General features: G+C 53.0%; 1 protein-coding gene across 1 annotated transcript in view; it reads right to left on the bottom strand.

Annotated features, from left to right (window-relative positions):
* The window catches only part of Otog (otogelin), an 81202-nt gene extending 59775 nt beyond the window's left edge, over positions 1 to 21427 (bottom strand). The window contains exons 1-22 of the mRNA XM_005380533.1: positions 21345 to 21427; positions 20865 to 20925; positions 20656 to 20733; positions 18206 to 18281; positions 17299 to 17391; positions 16982 to 17136; positions 15375 to 15493; positions 13954 to 14159; positions 13017 to 13147; positions 12667 to 12773; positions 11982 to 12091; positions 11476 to 11604; positions 10659 to 10767; positions 10394 to 10440; positions 9892 to 10037; positions 7243 to 7375; positions 6296 to 6473; positions 4629 to 4753; positions 3551 to 3763; positions 2386 to 2578; positions 872 to 946; positions 589 to 632 (exon numbers count right to left, since the gene is read on the bottom strand). Of these exons, the coding sequence (XP_005380590.1) occupies positions 589 to 632; positions 872 to 946; positions 2386 to 2578; positions 3551 to 3763; positions 4629 to 4753; positions 6296 to 6473; positions 7243 to 7375; positions 9892 to 10037; positions 10394 to 10440; positions 10659 to 10767; positions 11476 to 11604; positions 11982 to 12091; positions 12667 to 12773; positions 13017 to 13147; positions 13954 to 14159; positions 15375 to 15493; positions 16982 to 17136; positions 17299 to 17391; positions 18206 to 18281; positions 20656 to 20733; positions 20865 to 20925; positions 21345 to 21427 (2611 nt within the window). The remainder of the gene's footprint in view (positions 1 to 588; positions 633 to 871; positions 947 to 2385; positions 2579 to 3550; positions 3764 to 4628; positions 4754 to 6295; positions 6474 to 7242; positions 7376 to 9891; positions 10038 to 10393; positions 10441 to 10658; positions 10768 to 11475; positions 11605 to 11981; positions 12092 to 12666; positions 12774 to 13016; positions 13148 to 13953; positions 14160 to 15374; positions 15494 to 16981; positions 17137 to 17298; positions 17392 to 18205; positions 18282 to 20655; positions 20734 to 20864; positions 20926 to 21344) is intronic.
* Between the last annotated feature and the right edge of the window lie 1088 nt (positions 21428 to 22515).

Below are 22515 nucleotides of genomic sequence, written 5' to 3'. Positions count from 1 at the left end.
AAAAAAAAAAAAAAAAAACAAACTCCAAAACCAAAGTGACCAAAAGAAAACAAATTCAAGAGTATACACAAAATACAGGCGAGGATGTAGGAACCTAGGTTATCTACAAAAGAGGAAGTGAAGGTTCAAAGAGGTAAAGTGAGTTACCCAAGGTTGCACAGCCAGTGAGGCTCGTCAGGATTTGAACTCATGCTGTTTGAGCCTCAAATTCCTTTTTTTAACCACCTGGCTCATTGTTCTCCAATCCTCTCCGTGCTTCTGGAATGAAGCAACATCCACGGTCTACCCCACCTCCAAGCCCTCCGCAGGCTGACCTGCCACTGGGCTGGACAGAATTGGCTTCAGTAGACACTTAATATTCACACTGAGAAGATCCAAGACCCAGGGGAGGTGAAGACACTGTCCAGACACCCCCGATGTTCAGAGTGGGCCTGAGGTTGGGACAGGGTGTCCAGATGCCACCCTCCACCCAGAGGGCAAAGATGCAGAAGGCCCAGGGTAGGGCAAGAGCTGGGGTGTGCTCTCCCTGTCCTGATGGGTGCTCTAGCCCCCTACTGTCCTTTCCATGGGAGCCCAAGTTAGCCTTACCTGGGGCTCTGCTGTCACAGCTCATGACGCCATCTTTGCAGTGGCTGTAGGGAGGGGATGCTGGGGTTAATCAACCCACTGACTACAGGACCTGCACAGCCCACGTCACCACCCTCGGGTCACTGTAAGGTTCCCACAGACAACCCCTCTGGCTGTCCTCCACCCCCTGCACGGGCAGGGAGGGAGGTGTCACTTTGTGGAAAGTTCCCCTCAGCTATACTGTCTACAATCAGCAGCTTCCATTTAAAGAAAGGACAATGAGGCTGGTGCCCAGGGAGCTCACCAGTGGCCCAGGGATGGGATGTCACTGTCCCCAGGGGGATAGTCCACTCCTTGAAAGTGGCAGGAGCACTGGTTCCTACAAAAACCAGGAACAGGGAAAAGTAAGCAGAGTAGGGACCTGGGGCAGAGACTACCAAGGACAAAGAGCCCACCCTCAGCCAGCCAGGGACACAAGGGACACACGGAGAAGTAATGGCACCTACTGTGACACGTGACACGGAAGTGGGAAAGCCAGCCTGGCATCAGAGACATCACTGAGCTCAGACAAGGATAGCCTCACTGATTCCTATCACCTCACAAAACCAACTCCATGTGGTCAGAAGACAGGAGAGGCGGTGAGAACAGAACTTCATTCCTGGACCCTAAGCCGTATTGTGGTGGGCAGGAATCCTGCTGATGTGGATCCTGGCGCAGGAGCCTGGTCATCCTCATCCACTGATCTACCTTGTCATTCCCTGTGCCATACACTGAGTACATGTTTGTCTCCTATCACAACTTCCAGAGCACCTGCCTATTCTGGGCATGTGCAGGTCTTAGAGCAGAGCAGGCCAGGCCTGGAAGGGACCCCTGAGCTCATCCAACCTCAGCGCTTCTCATCCACCTTTGCTCTCTCCTGTAGGACCACAGAGACCTACTTTGTTGACCACATGCCGTCAGAAGGAACGGAGTATACATCTGGATGGAATATACTTCAGGATCTTAAGAGGGGGTGCTACAAAAGCTTTTCAGAAAAGGCTCTGAGTGATTCCTCCTTGCTCCACAGAACAAACTCCCTCCAGGCCTTCCACTAGTGGAAAACCACCAATCAGTGTGCCATTTTCCAGATGGAGAAACTCAGGCTGGGAGGTCACCAAAGGCCTTGCCAGTTGTCCTGGGATCATATGGGGTCACTGCCTGCTCTCTCTTCCCACTCTGCCTTCCAGCTGAAAACTCAGGCTGGCTTCAGGCTGTCCCCTCAGCCTGGAGCCCTCTTCTTCCTGTCCCTCAGGTCCCTGCTTGGCTGTCACCTCCACAGATGGGGCCCACCCTGGCTCACCTCATGTACATAACAGCACAGGACTTCCTGCCCTCACTCCACTTAACCCGCCTCCATAGTAGCTCTTTTTACCACCCAGCCCCTTCATGATGTGTTTTTTTTTACATGTCTGCCGTGCTACCTTGGAAAGTGAGTCCGTGAGGGCAGGACTCTCTAGAAATGGGTGGAGCCTCCTAGGATATAAATAAATATTTGTAGAATTGGAGAGGAGCTGAGGAGAGGGAGCCCTCTCGGCTCTGCAGGTTGCTCTTTCTTGTGGGGAAGCCACCTGGAGTGGCCTGAAGAGCTAGAGCTAAGGGCAGGCCTAGCAGGGAGGCCCAGAGGAGGGCCCCTGACTCATCTGACACACCAAGGTGTGGCCTGCAGCTGTGCCACGCAGCAGGGACACAAAGGGCTCGGTATACTCCCCAGTCTCAGAGGCCCTGCAGACCCCTGGCCTCATCTCTCCACCTGACAAAAGGTCAAGCTGGCCCACTCACCTGGGGACACAGAGGTCAGCTTGGGTGTCCAGGTAGGTGTCCGGGGGGCAGGCACAGCCCTCCACACACTCATCCCTGCTGAAGTCACCACCGTCATCAAACCCACAAGCCTCAGGGCTGGCCAGGTCCTGGCAGGTTTGTCCACACAGGGCCACACAGGGGCTGTACTCCTTGGTGACCTCACAGGACAGCGCTGCAAGTGGGAAGCGGGATGGTGCGTTTTTCTCTCATCCCCACAACTGTGGGGTAGGACTGCCATCCTGAAGAGGAGAACTGAGACCCAAAGAAATCAAGACACTTGCCCAAGGTCATACCACAGGTCAAAGTCAAAGGGATCTGAGTCCAGCTCTGGCTCCAGAGTCCCCGACTCTCACTACACTAGAACAGTCAGATACAGTGCCTCCTACAGGGTCAGGGCCAGTAGCTCTCAACCCAAGCTGTGCATCAAAGCCTCCTGGGGAGCTGTGAAAAGAATGTGACACCTGGCCCCCACTGCCAGATTAGTCGGTTTAGTTGATCATGGATGTGGCTCGGATTTTTCCTTTTTTCTTTTTAAATAAAAGATTTCATGATGTGCAGCTAGCATCACAAACTAGTGGTTCTGTCCAATCATCCCTGGAGAAACTGGTTCAGGTAGGGACAAGGTCTTGCACAGGGACACATAGCAAGTTACCTTCAGGGCTGAAACCCAGGCCTCCTGACTCCCAGGACAGTGCCTTTTCCATTTATTTAAAATGGCAGCTAAAAGCTCCCTGAGAGTCGAGCCCCAGGCCAGGGCCGAGGCACACAGAGCACTGAGACCTGTGGAGGAGCAGAGCCAGGGTAGGGTGCTTGCACATGTTAAGCCACGCATGCACTGAAGCCTGAGGGCCTCTGAGCTCCTGCTGCGGCAGAGGTGGTGAGGAGTGGGTGGATTTGGAATTGACTAGATTGACAAGTCTTGGAGATGGACTGAGGTGAGGGTAAGAGAAGGAGTCCTGAGTGCCATGTGCCAGGTGACAAGGGACAGGGGCCACAGGCAGAGGTGGAGAGCGGAGGAGGAGGAGCAGGCTATGAGGCGCAGTCAGGATGGAGGAGCCGGGGGGAGCACCCCAAAGGAGAGCTTAGGGGGCAGTGGACACCCAGGCCCAAAGCCCACCTTCCATGGTGCACACAGGGTACTCACCGCAGGCTGGCAGGCGAGCACGGAAGTTGAGCGGGAGCCCATGGCGCCGGCACAGACGGGCATAGTGGGCCAGGGTGGCGCACAGACAGGGCTGCCCACAGCGACAGGTGTCCCGGCGGCATTGCTCAAAGTAGGGCACAGGACTCAAGTATGCAGAACAAGGCGCGAAGAGCTCCCCCGTGAGCACGCTGCAGGCCTGCACTGCGTAGGAGGCTAGCACAGGAAGACCGGGCCGGGTCAGGGTCTGGCATTCCCACTACCCCAGGACTCAGCCTCTCCCTCCCTCCCCACGGCTCAGAGATTGTGCCAGGTGTGTGTGTGTGTGTGTGTGTGTGTGTGTGTGTGTACACATTCTTGTAATGATACTACCTTGTGCCACGTGTGAATCTACCTGCTAGAGACAGACACAGTAGAGAACACAACCCACAAAAAGCCCTGTCCTCAGGGAGCTTACATTCTAAGAGGAGATAATCAGGAAACAACTTATATAGTCAATTTAGTAAATTATCAAATGAGGAAGCTAAGGAGTGAGAGAAAGGTAGGGAGGAGGATAGGGAGTGTGAGGTGGGGTAGGACAGCCAGTTGCCACTTTAACTCAGGTGGCCAGGAAGACCTCAATGAGAAGGTGACGTGTGAGTAAAAATTTGCAAGAGGTGAGGCCCGTGTCTCTCCAAAGGAACAGCACTGTGGAGGGAAGCCTCTGAAGTGCAGAGGTCTGGGAAGACAGCAGCCTGGCTGTGCAACAAGGCAGCAAGGAAGCAGTGAAGCCAGAGCAGAGCAGAGGGCAGTGAGAGGAGGCGACAGAAGGGGTGGGCAGAGCGTGAGGCCAGTGGGGACTTTGGCCTTTTCTTTGAGCTGAGGGATCCGCATAAAGGTGAACGTACATGACGGGTACAACATGAAGCTTCCTGTCTGCCTGGCCCTCACCTCTCTCCTGGCCCCTCCCGTGGCTCACCCTCGTCCTACCACTCCTATGAATTTGGCCAGCATCCTCAGGCTCAGAGGTCCCTTCTTATATCTCTCAAAGCAGTCCAGTCCCACCCACCAGGGTGTGCTTCCTCCCCGTGCCCCAGCTCACCGGCTTGCAGGTGCACATCACAGGGGTCCAGTGGGGAGCTGGGGGCCAGCGGGGAGCAGGCAGACAGTGTTTTCCACGAATTGCCAAACAGTTGCGGGGTGCTCTCGGGTACACCCACTGGGGACCTGCAGCCGTGGCATAGCCATATTCATGTACTTGTCCATGTGGGCCCAGGAAACACACAGACCATCCACCTAGTATGCACTCGCTTGCTCATATGTACAGACATGCAGTCACGGGCTAAGCATGAGCACACCCTGAAGGCACATGAGCACTCACCTAAAAGCCTAACGCACATAGGCCCATATACACCACTTGCACACACTTCTATCACACACGCACAGAGCGTATATTCCCGACATGCTAACACTCACGGCAGCCTACACAGCCACATTCAAACACATAGAATTATGGATGTGCAGCTATACATATCACAATTAACAGTCCCCAGAAGCTCAAAATGGGCTTAGGACAGTATACTTTCAGTGCCCACCCAGAGCTCTTCATATTAGAAAAAGAAACAGAGACATCGTGAAGAATGTAAAACCTCGCTGGGCTCTGGCTCTGTCTCTCTTCCCTCCCTGAAGACTCCCTAGAAGTCCCTTTGGCAGTGGAGGGAGAAGGGCGACAAGATGCTTCCTGGACACAACTTATCTTCAAGAGTCACCAAACCCTGCAGTGGTAGAGTGGTGTCTTGCACCCACCATGTTCATATTAAGGATCCGGTAAGGCCACTTGTGTTATAAAGAGCAAGGCTACATTAAACCAGGGTCTGCCCCCACCACTCTGGACAGCTGTTCTATTATCAGCTCTAGCAAACAAGACAGAGAGTAGAAGCTACAGTTATAAATCTACAGGTATCAGAAAGCTATCTGCGTTTTCTTTTTCTTGATTTTCACAGAAAATTCTTATTTCTGGCTAAAGAATTTCTCTTGTGTGCCCAACGCATGTGACTTGAAAGACTGGCCAGAACCTCAAACCTCAAGCTCACTCTTTTGCTCTCTTTTCTACAAGGCCTGACTCCTATATTCTCCTAAATTCTTAAACTGTGGCCATGTCCAAAGAGTCTCTCAACTCTGCCAGTTGGTTGGAAACAAGCTTCCTCTGAACACTGGGAGCAGGGGTCATAGGTTGCAAACTCAAAAGCTTTCGAGCACGGAGTAGGAAAGATATACAAGTTACACTGGCCTGCTGGGATAGAAAGTGGGAATGTCGGTGTCCTTGGCTCCCTGGGGACTTGTATTTACTGAAAAGTGTTCACAGTCAAACAAAACCATGAGTTAAATCAAACTCAGCCTGAAGCCCTCCAATTTTAAGACCTCACTGTAAACAGTATTTCTCAAGGTGTGGTTCATAGACTTCGTGTCCTAGAATCTTGGTAGTACTTATAAAAAATTGGATTCTTGGGCCCCACCTTGTATCAGATTTTCAAAGAACAGGACCAAGGGATCATGTTTAAACAAGCACCCCAAGTGGTTCTTCTGCACACAGAAGACTAAACCAGAGCTTTAAAGAAACACTTCCATTTAAATGTTGAGGATGAAATAATTAATGATTTGTGTCAGGCACAGTGCAGGATCATAGCAAACACACTTTCAGGCAGTGCCTCTGGATAACTGGCCATAAGAGGCTCATCCCCCTTCCAGTTCCAGGTCAAGGGCACGTACAGGAAGTCGTCTTGCGTGTTGCCGTTGAAGGTGCCACAGAGGCCCACGGTGTCCTCCACCCACCGCTGGTCCACCTGTAGGTAGAGCCTCAACCCTTCTCTGTCGTAGAGCACCCGCACACCCACGTTGGTCTTTACCCGCAGGAACACAGAGGACAGCCTCCGAATCTCAAAGGCGTCTGGGTATGGAACCGGAAAGAGGAAATTTAGCCAGCACGCACCTTGACCCACTACCGCCACCACCGCCACCACTGGTGGGCCCTTGCCCACACGCAGTGAAGGCCTGCCACAGGGCTGAGTTGGGGCACCTTGAGGAAACCCCTGTTCAGTAACAAGTTTCATATTTTTTATGCCTTCCATTTTCTGTGTTGTTTTAAACCTGGTGCATTCCTACCCTTCTTAGTCTTGAGTAGCTATTCTTTTTTGGGTGGCCTTCCTTCCTTTCTTAAAAATTTTCTTTTGTTCTGGATTTTACACCTTAATAGATTTGTCTTTTCTGTTAAATGTGTTTCTTTTCTTTTTTTGGTTTTTCTCCGGTACCGGGAACTGAACTCATGACCTTGTGCTTGCCAGGCAGGCGCTTTTGCCGCTGAGCTAAATCCCCAGCCCCCGTTAAATGTGTTTCTTATGAGCTTTGCATTAGTCTCTTGTGGAATCAGGGAGGATAATGAACAAATACCGAGTATAGGGGTGGGAAACAGTCCCTCCAAGAGCTGATGCTAGAAGAAATCATCATATTGCTATGAGACCACTGTTGTGTTGGAATGGGGACAAAGACACATTTTAGAAATCCATATTCCTAGAACCAGCGTCCCCTAGCCTGATCCACCTCACCACTACCGTGTGGGTTCTTGCCCATTGGGGAAGTTCTTTTGGTCAGAGGAGACTGAGAAAAGATGCCTGAATAGCCAGCTCCCAAATAGCTCTCATGACCATCTTGAGCCATACCATCTGTGTAGGGTGGGGTGACCTTGTATTGGTCAAGCAGGAGGACATCCCCTGTCTGGGTCAAGGTGACCTGCCTCCGAGGGTCCTGGTGCAGAATCACGGATACTGACTGGACACAAGCTCCATCTTGGTTCTAGAAAGAAAGAAGGGCCAGCGGACCAAAGTTGGTCAGTCTGTCCTGCTGGCTCCAACAGAGTCCTCCAAGAGCAGGGACTCAGTCTAGCTTGAGGGGCAAGCACCACGAGAGGCAGACAGACCCCCCAAAGGATATCGGGGTTTTCTAACCAAATGCCCCCATCTGGAGAATGATCAGGCAGAAGCTGAGATTGGAAAAACTAATAGCAGAGCTGGGATAACGCTGGTAAAATGAACACTTGACTCTAGGTTATCTAAAAATACAGTGCAGAGATGGAACCTGAGGGCCCACAGTCCAGCCTTGGAAACAGTGACCTCCCCCACCCAGCTGCAGCCCAGAATTTTAACTTCCTTTTATGTACACCTATGTGGTTCTTTCCATAGGGCACATCCTTCATGCCACTGACAGGCAGGCAAGAAATAACTAATACTGTCTGAGTCACAGGTTTTCCATATCTGAAGTGGCTCATACACACCGGGACCATTCATACCTCCTTCCTGCAGGAAGACTCCACAATCATTCACATGAACCTTTCCTGAAAGCCTACCATGGGCAAGCAACACCCACACCAGGTTTTGTGGGCTAGTGGTGAGCAAGACAGACAGAGTCCTTGTCCTCAAGGAGATTATATACTCATGTGGGACACAGACATTAAATAAGTAACTACATAGTTGGTTATTTAATTATAATTGTGATTAGTGCTACAAGCCAGGGGGAAAGGGTGCTAGAACATGAAGGAACCAAACAGTCTGCAGAGGTAGGAAAGACCCTAGGAAATGAAGATACTAATGTAAAGTACTCAAAACAATAAAAGCATTAATATCAGCTTTAATATGGAGTTACTGCGTTCAGATGCTGTTCCAATCTACATTCATTCACTTCGTCCTTATGGCAATCTTGTAAGTACTATTAACAACCCCATTTTCAGCCAGGTGTGGTGGCACATGCCTGTAATCTCAGCACTTAGGAGGCTGAGGCAGGAGAATCGCCTCAAGTTTGAGGCCAACCTGGGCTACAGAGTGAGTGCATACCAGCCTTAACTACATAGCATGACCCACTTGCAGATCAGAAAACTGAGGCACAAAAAGGTGACATCTGAGCTTAGATCTGCAGCTACACAGAAGCTGGCTGAGCAAAGAGAAGGGAAGGAGGGAAACGTTCGGGTCAAGGGAACAGCCTTACGAAAGCCTCAACACAGGAAAGCATTTAATGCATTTAAGGACATAAAAAAGACCAGAAGGACCAGAGTCCACTGGGTAAAATGGGTTAAGATAAGGTGCAAGAACCTTGTAATATTTTGGGAATTTATCCGCAGTACGGTGGACCAGAACAAGTGTAATATAGGAGAGCTCCGAGAGAGGGGGTTAAAGTCTCCTTCACCCATGTAGGCCTCTCAGTGCCTGGCACACAGCTGGCGTGGGGCCGGCCTCCACGGGTTCATTGCGTGGGTGAAGTCACAAGGAGGTGCTGTCCAGCAGCAAGGCGTTGTCACAGGTTCAGGGGCCCAACAGCCCTCGGGGAATGGAATAGTCCAGAGCTGGGGGAGGGGGAGGAGCCTGGCCGGGCTGTGTCTGTCTGTCTGTCCTCTCTTTGCCACCCTCAGGACGTGACTGAAGCTGCCCCACTTTTGAGGACAAGCAGTCTCCCCAGCAGAGATCACGTGAGGGCAGGCCAGAGAGTGCTCTAGCAGAGAAAGGCGGGGTCATCGGGCCATGAGAAGAAGGAAGCCCAGGCTTCACCTCCCCACAGCCCAGCCTGGGGCTCCAGGGCCACTGGAGGAGGAGTGGGGTGTCTGTCTGTCTGTGGGTGCGAGCCCCTGCCCTGTTATGAAGACCAAGGCTTGTGGGTTTGACTCAGCAGTTAGCTCAGGGACAATGTAGTCACCACGGACAGGCAAACCCACAGCTACCCCAAAGCTTCACGTTGGCCATTTTCTCAATGATGCTCACAGGTGACTGACACAGCTCAGGGGTCACCTCCTCCAGGAAGCCTATCCTGATATACTTCACCCCTGCCACTCAGCGCACAACTGAAACAAAAACAGGGAGAAGTTCCTCCATGGAGACCTGTCCCGCTATAATGTCGTGGGTTAAAGGTTCACATCCGCCTCACCCTCCAAACTGTAAGGCCCAAGACAGCCAAACAAACCCTGTCGAACTCATGCCAGCCTCTGTGACATAGTCCAGCTTCTGGTACCAGCAGGTGATCAATGCTTGCTAAATGAATGAATGAATGAATGAATGAATGAACACAGAGATGTTGAAAACCCAATGCAACAAAGCACAGAAAAGGAAGTTGAATTAGACCCATTTTAGAGATTTCTTTAAAACACTGAGGCCTAGGAAAGGGAAGTGACTCAGCCAGTAGAGAGACAAGGGCCAAAACGTAGGCTCCTGACCCACCTCTGCCTAGACAGAGGAGGCTGCAGGTAGCTGGACATGGGAAGACGAGGGCTCTGCCCTAAATCCTAGTCCCCCTAGGGGCTGATTTAGACCCAGGGTGCCCCTCCTTACCAGACCACACAGGGCGTTCTGCAGCGTCACTGTGAAGGTGCCCGAGGAGCGGCTCTTGGCCAGGATGTACTGACACGTGGCGGGGAACGTGTACCGCCGGCCGTCGAAGGTCGTGAAGTGGATGTCGCCAGTCACTGAGCACTCGGCTGAGGGGCGGAGAAAGGCCGCTGCCCCACAGGAGCTGCCCCGCAAGGACGCTCTGTGCCCTGAAGGCTCCGGTGTGAGGAGGCCCAGCACCTCGTGCTCCAGAACCAGGGCAGGGTAAGAGCCTTCTCCTCGAGGGCTGGCCCTTGAGGCCTCCCATGATAGACACACCCTGCCTCTGAAGGGACACCAGGCCCTGGGTCTGGGGACCAGTCTTGGCCCAAGTCCTCCAAGCTCAGAAAGGGCGTCAGACCTACACAACCCCCACAACCCAGCAGGCCTGGCCCCCAGCACCTCTCTACCCAAAAACCTGGGACACCGGTGGAGGAGGCAGAGGCAGGGTGAATGTCAGACGTACCTGGGCAGACAGCCGTGCTGCACACCCACTTGCCCGCAGTACAGGTGCTAGAACAGAGACCAGAGGCGAGGGTCGCTCCCCGGGCCTGAGCTAGCTGCCATATTGGAGAGTCCCCAAAGGAATGGATCTAGTGCAGTCCCCTGGGACGGGGAGCTGAGTGACTGCCCCATGTCGCAGCATTCCTGATTCGGGGAGGCAGCCCTGCGGGGACGCCCCAGCCTCCCAGCCGCTGCCACCACCCCCTCCCGGGGAAGTGGGCACAGACCAGGCATTGCAGTCTTCCTTCACCACAGAGCCAGGAGGGTACAGGGTCCCATGGAATTCACAGGGACATTCAGCTGGTGCCACACAGCCCCCGTCCTCAAAGATCAGCCCTAGGGTGATGGCAAAGGTCCAATTAACTTATCCTGACCCTGTTTACAAGCTGCCCATGATTTCTCATGGTCAGTGAGAAAGACCCCCCCTTATGAAGCTCTTTCACCTCTGAGCCTACTTTCAAACTCTCCCCTCTAAACTGAACCCATTTTTTGGCAATTATCCCACTACCAGACCTTTGCTCAGAGGCCCACTCCCGCCTGCACACTACAAGTTTCTCCTCTAGCCTGTGGTGCATCTAGGAGCAGCTTGGGTACTCCTCCTCCAGGGAGCCCCCCGTCTCTCCCCTACATCTCTTCCTTTCACCCTCCTATCTTAGGATGGGATCAGTGCGTGTCATCCCTGAAACCAGATTCTTCTTCCTGAAGTCAATGCCTGTGGTGAATGGCATACCGCAGATGTGTAGCAAATTTCTACATCGTGAAAAACAGCATAAAGAGCTGCACTCAGATGTTTATACACAGGGGTGTGCAGAAATGAATGAATGGTACATCATCTACCTGCCTTACAAAGCTCAGTCCCAGTGAAATCCAATACCCGGATGTATCACCACACGGTGCCATAGTTCACCCCACCCTCGCCGCCTTAAGCATTCACGCATTTATCCACTTATTAGATGTTCCCTCTTTGCTTCATTCCACACAGGCATCCTCTGAGGCCCTGCTGCATGCCCAGCTGTGCCAGGCCCCCACTCCTCCCGCTCATACCGTTGGGGCAGTAACAGCCATCCACACAGGCAATCTCGCTGTCCACACAGGAGGCCCGGGACTGGCAGGAAGCAGGGCAGCAGGCAATGCACTCATTGTAGGTAAAGGCCTTCTCTTTGCAGTGCACAGCTTGAGAGAGAGGGAGCCTTTGGTCGGTCGATTCCACCAGGATGCACTTCCACCCCAGGCCCTGGGATGGGAGTGACAGGGCTTGGATTTTCCCCATTCCTAGTCCCACAGGAAGCTCTTAGTACCCAGGAAATTAGTGGGGGCCTGACAGGGTCTGAAAGCCACCTTCATCTCACTCTGTGGCCCCAGGCCAGTCCCTCCCACTCTGAACCTCAGTTACCCCATCTGTAACATGCAGATGGAACCTCAGGAAATAAACTTCTGATAGCCATGATCCTGAGCAGAACAGGGTATTAAGCTGAGGCCTGAGGATGCCACTCACAGCCCACATCAGGGCTTGTCAGAAGCCCTCCTCCCCGCCACCAGCCTGCACCTACTGCATTGTCGAAGCTGGGTCCTCCAGCCCTGTAGGGGCCGCCCAGCCTGGGCACATGCCCGGGCATACTCCGCCAAGGCCCGGCACCAGGTGGCTTCATCACCCCCTGATCTGTGTGAGGAAACCAAGGGTCACATTGGAGAAGTGCCTAGCCTGCCACCAGTCCCCCCACATCCCATAGAGACTGCCAGTACTTCAAGATACCCCTCTTCTCCCTCAACTGGGAAAGGGGGCTGGGAAAGCATCTAAAGTATACAGATTGGGGCTGGGGATTTAGCTCAGCGGCAAAGCGCCTGCCTGGCAAGCTCAAGGTTGTGAGTTCGGTTCCCGGTACAGGAGAAAAACCTAAATAAATAAATAAATAAATAAATAAATAAATAAATAAATAAAGTATACAGATGCTTGGACTCAAGGCAGGAAAGCCGGATTCTGGTCAGAGCATTGCCACTGAATTGCTATGCAACCCTGAAGGAATCAGGCCTCATTTTTGGGCTTCACTTGAATGGGGAAGCTCTGTCTCACCTAGGCAGGTAAGAATCCCAGCATTCTGGGAAGTAGCTCTGTCATTTCCTGGGATTATCAGGCTCGGTGGCTCACATGTTCAACTCTCAATCTAGTACTGGCAGGAGTTGCCCACAACCCAACTTCTGGCTCGCAACACCCCTGACTCTTGGCTGTCCACTCACTGGCAGAGATCGCTGGTACAGCTGGCTGTGAAGGGCAGAGGACTGACATAGGCGTGGCAGGCATCAAAGGGGGATCGCAGCAACATCTCACAGCGCTCGTATACACCCTGGGTAGAGTAAGAGCCAGGATCTGGGGCTGGGAGCTGGCAGGGCCATACACAGCCCTCTGACTTAACCAACTCCACAGGGAACCCCAACATGAGCCCGAGGAAGAAGAAAGGGTGAAAAGGAAAGGGAAGGAGGTGTGAGCACTGAACACCTTGACCCCTGAAGTCAATGGCTTTCTAAGAATTAGAAGGAAACCAACCATAGCTAGGCACTAGGGTTGGGGACTCTGCCAGGGCCCAGACCTGCATGCTTCCAGGGCTCTGCTGCAGGCATGGTGGGCGAGGCAGGGAGGCTGCCAGGGCACCTGAAGGGTGGTTGAGGGCCTGCTCCTGCCAGCTGTGCACAAACTCGGTCACATCATCTGTCAGCTTCCCTGCAAGGGAAAACTAGCATGATCACACGGTTGAGGGGACAACCCGGACGTAGGTAGGTAAGCAGTTTTGGAGAAGGCAGCTCCTGAGTTCCCGTCCCAATCTGGGGTTCCTAGCTGAGCCTTTCACCTGGAAAAGCTGTTTGCTCATCATAGTCAAGAGCGCTCAAGGACTTGGGGTGGTTCCCTGCTGCTGCAGACTCACAGGAGGCAACACCGTGCAATCAAGAGGAGAGCAGTGTGTGAGCCTGAACACGTTCCTGCACCTCCCTGAGCCTTAGTCTCCCGATATGCAGAAAAGGGAAAACATCCCCCACCCACCACCCACTGCTGCCCAGAGAGAGTTCTGCAAGGAGTACTTGACATGATGCAGTAATGTGTTTAGTATCCTGCAAGTGCTCAAAAGGTGTCATTTCTCTTCTTTCAGCCAGAACCATCCACCCTGGCCCTGAGCCCTTCACTTTTACTTCCTCCCACCCAACACCAGATTCCTCCAGCTCCTGCTGGGCCATATCTCTTCCTGGCTTTGGCTGGCACTCTGCTCCTCTCCTCCTTCCCCCACTGCCTTGTTTTGTCAATCATACCTGGAAAGTGCCCATTAGATCTGCGGTCAACACTAATAGAGATGCTCATTATGACTATTTTACAAGTAAGGAAATGAGTAGTTGAGAGCATGCCTAAGGCCATGTACTTGTTAGAAAGAGACCCTTGGCTTCCCACGGGGTTGTTAATACCATGACCATGACCCCAGTGGTCTCCCCCAGTCCCCACTCCCACCAAAACCTCACATCTCTGCCCCTGCGTCTCACCATAGCTGGTTACCAGGTCATCCTGGGGGTCAGCATTGTTGTTCCCACACAGGCCACGGGTCCAGCCCAAGAGCTCCGGGCTCATCTTGATGTAGACAGCTGAGACACCATCCCAAGCCAGCGTGAAAGCAGACTGATGCCTCAGGATGACGTAGCCAGCCAGCTGCTGCAGATGCACACCCCCCATCACATGTGGCAGCTGGACCCTGTGGGGCAAGCCCAGAGCTTCAGGGCATCACATCACCCGCATGGCCCCATCCCTTCACCAAGGAACCACGCACCCCCTACCCAGTGGTCTGAGGTGTCCACATCTCATCCCTCTGAATTTCCAGAATTCCCAAATGCCTGGAAGTACATCACTAGGGATTCTTTTCTCTTTGGAGAGTTTGCAAAATGCAATTTCCCTGGCAGAGATAAATCTTAGAATGACTGAATCTGGCAGCCCCTTTCTCCCAACAGGAGAGAAGATATACGTGGACCTTGATTTTGTATTTGTTTGTTTGTTTTGGGTTTTTTTTTTTTTTCCAGTGGGAAAGAATAGAGTGGGAAGACAAGCCAAGACAGGAGGAAAACTAGGAGAGCTGGAAACGGCACAGAGCTCAGTCCTCTTGAGCACTCTGCCAGTCTTGCTGGTATGAGACCTCCTAGCCAATCTGGAATTTAGCAACTTTTGTCCCAGCTGAAAATCAGAAAAAAGAAACAGAAGTAGAATTTAACAAACTAAAAGACCTGAATACCAATGTTTTCCTTGCCAGAGAAATCTTTGGGTTTTTAAATTTTACCCTCAGCCCCAAAGAGCTTGGGTGTCCAGTTTCTAATCTGAAGCAAAAGATGAGGATGGGGAAAAGTCACTGCAGGAGAGACCCTTTTGGAAGTGATCTGCAGTAACAGTGGTCAGCAAGGGAAGAAACAGACCGTGAGAAAGATTTCAGACCAGGCCACAGTCTGGGGCCAGATAGTGTGGGAACAAAGAATCTTCACCCCTCAAATGGTTCCTAGGTGTCCCTGAACACCCAGAAAGGTAACTCATATTCAAAATGGCCCTGTGGCATCAGAAAAGGGCCAAAGTATCCAGTGTCTGCTCAGAGCACGCAGGAACCTGGGATACATTCAGGAAGATTTTCTGTCAAATCGTGACAGCAGAAAATGTAAACCTATTTGTCATGACAAGCTCTCAACTCTAGAAAATTCTGTCATTTTCCTTAAAATCTCCTATCTGGAAAATCACAGAATCCAAGAGTTTCGCAAAACTACTCAGGACTCATCTTTCTGCCAACTCCACTGACCCGGAAACCCAGCTGACCCTAATGATGGAGAGTGTTGTTTGCCCCCAGACAACGATTTCCGTTAGGTTTGAGAAAGGCAGATGTCCCCTGCCCTGTGTCCGGAGGAGGGTAGCTCAGGGTGGAAACCTTGATTACCTCACGCCTCCGTGGGTGACCTCCTTGGCCAGGTGGATCTCCTGTTCACCAGCTAGGAAGAGACTGACAGACCTCGAGCAGGTATAGGGGGCGGAGCCACACTGTGGGTCGTTGTGCACCTGATTGGGGGTTCAGAGGCAGTCTGTTGTCACAGACCTCACCACAACCTGCAGGGCTTGTTGAATTTCCCCTCATGCAAAATGAATGTGTCGCCCTGGTGGACCTAGCACCTTTCCTCTGAGATCTCTTCCAGTCCCCAGCACCACAGGGAGGGTAGAGCTATGACTGTCTGCATTTCCCTGAGGAGGGATCTGATGTGCAGAGAGGAAGAGTGGATGAGGTCACACTCTCACCCAGGTAGGAAACAGCAGAGCCAGGATCCTCATCCAGGTCTCCATAGCTTGGATTCCAGGTCATTGTTCCATCTCCCTGTTTCTGAACTATTTTATTTATCCCAACAGACTGACAGCTCATACTCACATGGAACACAAATGCACATGTCCATGTATAACTGGAGGACACTTTCAGTGCACACACTTACTACAAACACACAGCCCTGGCAGGCAGAGCCTAGTCCTCCCCTGCACACATAGCCACACACATCACTGCTACACTGCTTGTCCCCCATACATACAGATCCTATACTTCAAAGCCTACAGACCCACAGGTTGGGGCAGGGGGCAGGGTCTGCCAGTGTCTCCGTGTCACATGTAGAAACTCCCCCCCAGGAACCTGTCTTCTACCCAACCACTGTTAAATGTAGATAAGCAGTCTGGAGACACTGCAGCTAAAAGTGGGACCTGCAAAAGCCACCTATGGTCTAACAATTTTTTCAAGCATTTTTGATCATGATTCACAGTAAGAAATACATATATAAATAAAACAGAGTTTAAAAATAATATCCATATCAATGTATAATGCATGGTTATATTTTTTCTCTCTCTCTTTTAATGCTGGATGTGATGTGACTCATTAAGTTTATTTCCTAACCCACTAATGTGCAGTACCCCCATCAGTGTAAATAACTGTAACGCATCTATCATGAAATGACATAGTCATGAAAAACTCTGTTGTGTGATAGCCCAAGGTAGAGAAGGGAGAACAGATCAAGGTCCCCAGGCTGTCCAGGGCAGCCTTCAACAGATCTATGCCTGGGGCAGGAGTACATGTGGCTCGCAGAGGGGTGACACAGAGAGCTAGGGTGTGAGTGACATGATTTCTAGCGTTTGGCATTTCTCCTCTGTAGCACCCAGTTGCCCTTGAAATGATTCATTTGATTTATTGTTTGTTTTCTCCATAAATCTGTAAGATCCATGAAGATAAAGACCATATCCATCTTTTATCTCAGGGCCTCTCACCACTAAATCTTGTGCCCAGAAAAGAGTACAATATGCACCTCAATACTTAATGAATCTGTGACTAAACGAATGAATGGTCAGGACCACAAGTGAGTGGGTGAGAGAGAGCTGGCTCTTTCCAGGTGGCCCTGACTCCTTCCTTGGGCAGGAACTGAGGGTGTAGGGGACAGGAAGGTGCCAGCCTCTGTGGGACAAGCAGAGCCTGGGGAAGCCCAGCTTCTGGGGCAGATAGGGCAGGGGAGGCCTCACCTGGATGGAGAAGCTCTGCCCCTCAGGTTCATGACGCCCCACCAATGTGTAGCTGCCCTTGCCAGAGTGGTAGTAGTAGAGGCCGTCGAAGGTCTCCACGTGGTGCTGTCCCCATGCCCGGCAGATGCTGTCCCGCTCAGGCCCGGCATTGTACACTGAGATGGGAAGAAAGTGTCCGGCTGAGATACGCACAGGACGGAGGCTGTGGGTTCCAGCCTTGGCAAGGTTGCTCCCTCTTCCTCCAGCCAGTACCGCCAGGCCCATAGCTTTCCCAGTACCCGAGGACCCTCCTGGAGGCAAGTGGACCTCAGACTCACCCATCTGGCAGCGAGGTCCGGTGGCATTGAAGCGTCTGCAGTCACAGAAGGTGGGGTGCACACACTCACCCCCATTGAAACAGGAGAACAAGTCTGAAAAGGAGACATAGAACCAAGACCAGCAGAACCCAGTGATGCCCACCTATTCACATCTGGGCACCAGGATGCAGCCCGCCCCAGGCAACCCCAGCACTCAGAAGCTAGCCTGAAGGGGAGCCTTCAGGTACCCTCTCCCTGGGTGGCAGACGGGACAGGGACTTATAGTCTCTGCCTTTGGTATGTGTCACCTGGGCCTTCAGGTCCCTAAGTGAAACTCCTGGCCACCAGGCAAGGCAGTGGAGAGAGACTATGGAGTCAGAGTACATGGGGTGAGCTGGGAGACCGCCCAGAGATCAGCACTGCTCCCTGAAGTCGGAGAAGAGGCCAGGGCACAAAGCAGGACATGGGATAAGGGGCACCGTGCGGGAACATAGTAGCCAGAGGGGGCACAGAGGACAAGAAGAAGAGGTAGGCCTGAGTGTGGTCAGGTAAGGAGACACAGTGTGATAGGACAGGCCAGGGACACAGGACAGGGGAGGGGAAGGGATACAGACATGGGACTGGTGAGAGGACACATGAAACAGGTCACAGTGAAGGACAACACCATGGGGAATAGGAAGAAGCCACAGAAACAGGGTGAAGTGGAGAGAAAACAGCCACTGATCAAGGAAGGGTGATCAGGGGAGTCAGGCAGATGAGCCGTAGTGCCGCGGTCATGTGACTTATCCTCAGGCAGGAAGGAGGAAGAGAGTAATCCTGGAGGCCAGGGCTGGGGAACATGGAAAGAGACCCCAAACGGGAGAAGTCCTTTTCTGTGCCAGGGCCCTCCTTCAGACACCCCTCAGGCTGCGGGGCGGACGACACTCACAAGCTGGCGCGCACTTGGCCCGATGGAGCCGCCTTTCCCAAGAGGACATGGCCAAGGCGTCCAGGGCTTCAGCCTCCTTCTACAGACAGAAAGGAGAAGAGAACAAGCAAAGGCTGACTTCAGGGTCGGCTGCTGGGTGGCCTTCCTGAGATCACAGCTCTTCTGATGATCACCTGCTGGGAGAGAGTTCCCCCGCCCCTCAGGGCTGGTGCTGAAGCCACTCTGCCTCTTTGGGGCAACCCTGAGAGGTCCAGGGGTGTCCTAGGCCTGGGGAGCACAGGCTCAGCTTTTTCCCTCCAAAGTGGCATCTGTGGCAGGTTGTCAAGGTCTGCAGCCTGAACACATCCCTCTCTGTGCTCCAGTCCCCCGCCTCACCTCCCCTTCCTCCTCAGGAGACCTGTGTGTCCTTCACAGTGCCACACAAAACCCCTTGTCTGGACAGCAAACCTGAGGCAGGGCTAAGGGACAAAAGCAGCCCCTTGCCCCACCCGCTTCCCCTGGGGCTAGTCCAACAGCAGCCCTCACAGGTCACCACCCACTGTCCTGGGAACTGAGAAGCCCCAGAGACCACAGATCTGAGGAGACAAGCAAAGGGGAGTTGATAAATCCTGCCTTCCAGACACAATTCCCTGGACATGAACCTCCAGGCCTAACCCATGTGAAAGGACCGTTCTGAACACTGTGGGTGCTCAGTCACTATACGATGGATGACGCAGACACCTGTCCTCTCAGGACTCAAGTCCAAGGGGTCTAATGTCACCTGGGGCTGGACCTTGACTTCCTCATAGTACAAGGTCCCCACCACCATGTGGTACCCAGGCACTGTGTCTACCCTCATAGCATTTATGTTCTTGTTCACAGGGCCAACAACATGCTGCAGGCCAGACTGTGGGTGCTTGTCTCTCCTGTCTGTCTTCTGCCCTCACGGCCATCCCTGCATGTTGAAGCAGAACCCCCAGCCTCAGAAAGGCTCTTGGAACACATCCAGTATTCAGAAGTCTTGGTTTCTGGATCCCTAGCCCTCTGCCCCTCCTTAGCCAGCAAACTCACCCTATCTCATACTCTCCCTCGCCCTGTCCTGACTCCCTGGGAGGTCACGCTTTACCAGGTTTCCATGTTCTTATCCCATTTGGACTCTGGTTCCTGAGCTTACCCTGCAACTCAGGCCAGCCCTAGGAGCCAGGCATCCCACCCTCCTAGTAATCTACCCTGGGGTCCCTGGAGACCACAGGAATCAGAAAGGGCAGGGCCAGGGAAAGTGCCACCATCTTCCCTCCAGGGGAGGACTCTTAACTAAGGAAGGAGCCCACTGAAGAATGATGCATTTGGGTAAGGGGCATTTCTCCCACTAAAGCATGCAGATTCTTGGAGCCCTATGGTGTCATGTTGCAGGACAGGCCTGGCTCCACCAGGAGACTCCAGGCCACCTGCTCACTGTGGGGCCCTGGCAAGACATCCACCTACTTCAGTCTCTCTAGCTATAAACAGAATGGTACACTCCATTTTAGCTCCAAGTATACTTGACTGTGATCCTAAAACTTGTACCTGAAAGTGTAGACAAACAAGAAGTAAAACACCCAGGAAATCTGCATTAGACGGGAAGTGTGCCCGCCCCACCTCACCTAGGCCCACCTTGGACCTTCATACCTACTTCCCAAACAGCACATGACTGGGGCTCATTGTTTCCTACTGTAAATGATGCCCCTCAGCCTGCTGGCCCCACGAGCTACCCAGAGCTGATCCCTGAGCTGGGGCACCTGAGCTGAGGCTTAAGTTACTGTGGGGAGCTTGGGACAGGTGGGCTAAATGTGTAACATGTCTGCAGTGGCAGAAAAAGGGAGAAAAAGGAAGGCCAGAATTCAAAAGAGAACTTGAGTCACCTGGCCCAGAGACCAACAAAGCTTTGCAAAGGGAGAAAACAAACCTGCCACCTCTCCTACAAACAGAGGATCCCAGGAGGGCTGGCCACAAGGAATGGCCAGGACTCAAAGGAAAATAGTGCAGGGCTCTGCTCCTTGGCCAGCCTTCCCTAGCAATTCCCACCAGGTGGCCCCATTTTTGTTTATCTCAAGGCAGCATTCCTGGGGCCCCGTGTAGGGTATGGATTGGGGCCTGTCACAGGGCTGACTGCCTCTGGACCAGGCAGGGAAAAGACAACCCTACGCCTAAACATTCACCTGCCTGCTTTCACCTGGAGGAGGGAGGGAAGAGCTCAGCTATCCTCTGAAAAGAACCTGTGCTGACTACAGGGCCCCACGAGATTAGGAAAGTGTGCACAGAAGTGTTTTACCAATCTGCACATTTCAGACACATAGCAGGAACCTGTTTGCTCCCTTCTGTCCCAAGGACAGTCCTCCCGTAAGCTGCTTAGCTCCCTAGCAGCCTCAGACCCAGACAGAAAGAAGCTCCCTGCCCAGTTATGCCCGCTTCCTTTCCCCCGCCTCACTTACCTGGGCTCCCATCACTGTGGTGGCATCCCCTATGGCGAGGGTCATCTCCGGGGAGCTGCGGCTGGGTGGGAAACGAGCCTGGCATGGGTCAGGGGCTAAGAAGGACTATGTGCCCCACGCCACCCTGCGTGCTAAGTGACCCTGGGGGTCACTTGTGGCAGGAACAATGAAGGAGGCAGAGTGTGGACAGCCAGTGCCCACCTACTCACCCGGACTCCAGGGCTGGCTGGGGCGATGGCTGTGCTCCCGCCGGCGTTGTGGGGGCTGTGACTGGGGAGAGGGTGTCATTCCCCACTGCATTTAGGCCTCTCCCTGCTGGGGCCTCCCACGTGGTTCCCCATATGCTAGGAAGGCCCTCCTGCATCACGCCCTGTCTCCCTGCAGCCTTCTCAAGTCTTCCTCAGCCTCCAGGTGACCTTCCAGGGCAAGGATCTCCTTCTTTCCTCCCATTCCCTGGGCCCCCGTTTCCTTTGGTTCCCTGCCTTGAGTCTTGTCCACCTTGCCTAGCCTAGGACCCTTTTCCCTCTATCACTGGTCTCTCTCGCCTTTCACCTTCCCTCTCCCGGGACCCTCAGCCCTCTCTCTGACCTCTCTTCCTCCTCTCTTCCACCTGTCCAGGACAGTCACCCTAAACGTTCCCGCAGCCTGCCCCGGCCCCAGCCCACACCACTCTCACTGGGACACTGCACCCGAAGGTACCCCGGACCGGCTCACCTCGGGGCAACCAGATGCTAGCGAGGAGCAAGCAGAGCGCGGGCGCCCGGGCTCCCATAGGGGCGCACGGGAGACGGGGAGGCTGAGCGTAGAGTCGGGCTGAGGCGCCTCTCCAGGCCCAGGCGCCTCTCCAGGCCCAGGTGCCCGGGCGGGGTCGCACCTGCAAACACTGCCTCCGCAGTTCCTCTAGATCTCTCTCTCACTCAAGCCTCTCCGCGGGGACCTCCTTCCAGGCGCTTGGCTCCTCCCCGAGCTAGAGTGACAGGACTGCCCAGCTTATTACCATAAGGTGCCTCTGCCTTTCTTGGTCTGTGGCTACCCCTCCCCAGGGGTTGTGGTTCAGATTGCTCAGCCCTAAGGCCTCTGTCTGTGCAGCCTCCAGCTCCCTGACCCAAGTCTTAGAAGCCCTTCCACCAGGGACTAGAGATACTGACCCTCTCCTTTTACACAAGGCCAAGCTGATGTCTGGGACACGCCAATTAATGACCTGTGATTGAGGATAGCAGAGCCAGGGCTCAGGCCTGCAGTGTCCTAACTGTGTTTCCAGTGGCTCACCACTTCCAAGGGACCCCCAAATTCCCATCCTATGCTTTTGGGGGATGACCCATATCTTAGTCCCCTGAATGCCAGCACTGGCTCAGGAAATACTGACTGAATGACAGAAATGTCTCATTACCCCCATCAACAACGGATACTGACAATAAATAAATAAACCATTAACAAACTCTGACAAAACTTTGACACAAACAGCAAGGTGACCAGGAGGAATTTTTCAATAGTGAAATCTGGGCCTCAGAGCCTTGGGAACTTGTGCATCGTTCACTTGGCCAACCATAGATCATCAACTAGATGGCAGGCCTTGCAAATAATTATAACAAGAAGAAGGAGGGGGAGAAGGAAGAGAAGATTGGCTCCAGTTGACACCCAGGTAGGCAGGGGTCTAATTTGAGTTGCATGTATGCATTCATTCACTTACAAATTTGTTGAGAATCTATTCTATGCCATGTACCGTTCTAGGCATGGGGTGGTGAAGCTATTCTCACACAGGGTATCTGAAGCCGTGGGCATAGAGGGGGAGGTAAAGAGGAGACAGTGAAGGATGGAGTCTTCAAGGACACTGGTTACTTGGGGAATGGATCAAGAGTT

This window comes from Chinchilla lanigera, unplaced genomic scaffold (genome assembly GCF_000276665.1).
Source record: "Chinchilla lanigera isolate Chin_1 unplaced genomic scaffold, ChiLan1.0 scaffold00013, whole genome shotgun sequence".
In the NCBI taxonomy this organism is placed as follows: Eukaryota; Metazoa; Chordata; class Mammalia; order Rodentia; family Chinchillidae; genus Chinchilla; species Chinchilla lanigera.
The sequence above is the reverse complement of the archived record's forward strand: the minus strand, read 5'-3'. Positions and strand labels throughout refer to the sequence as shown.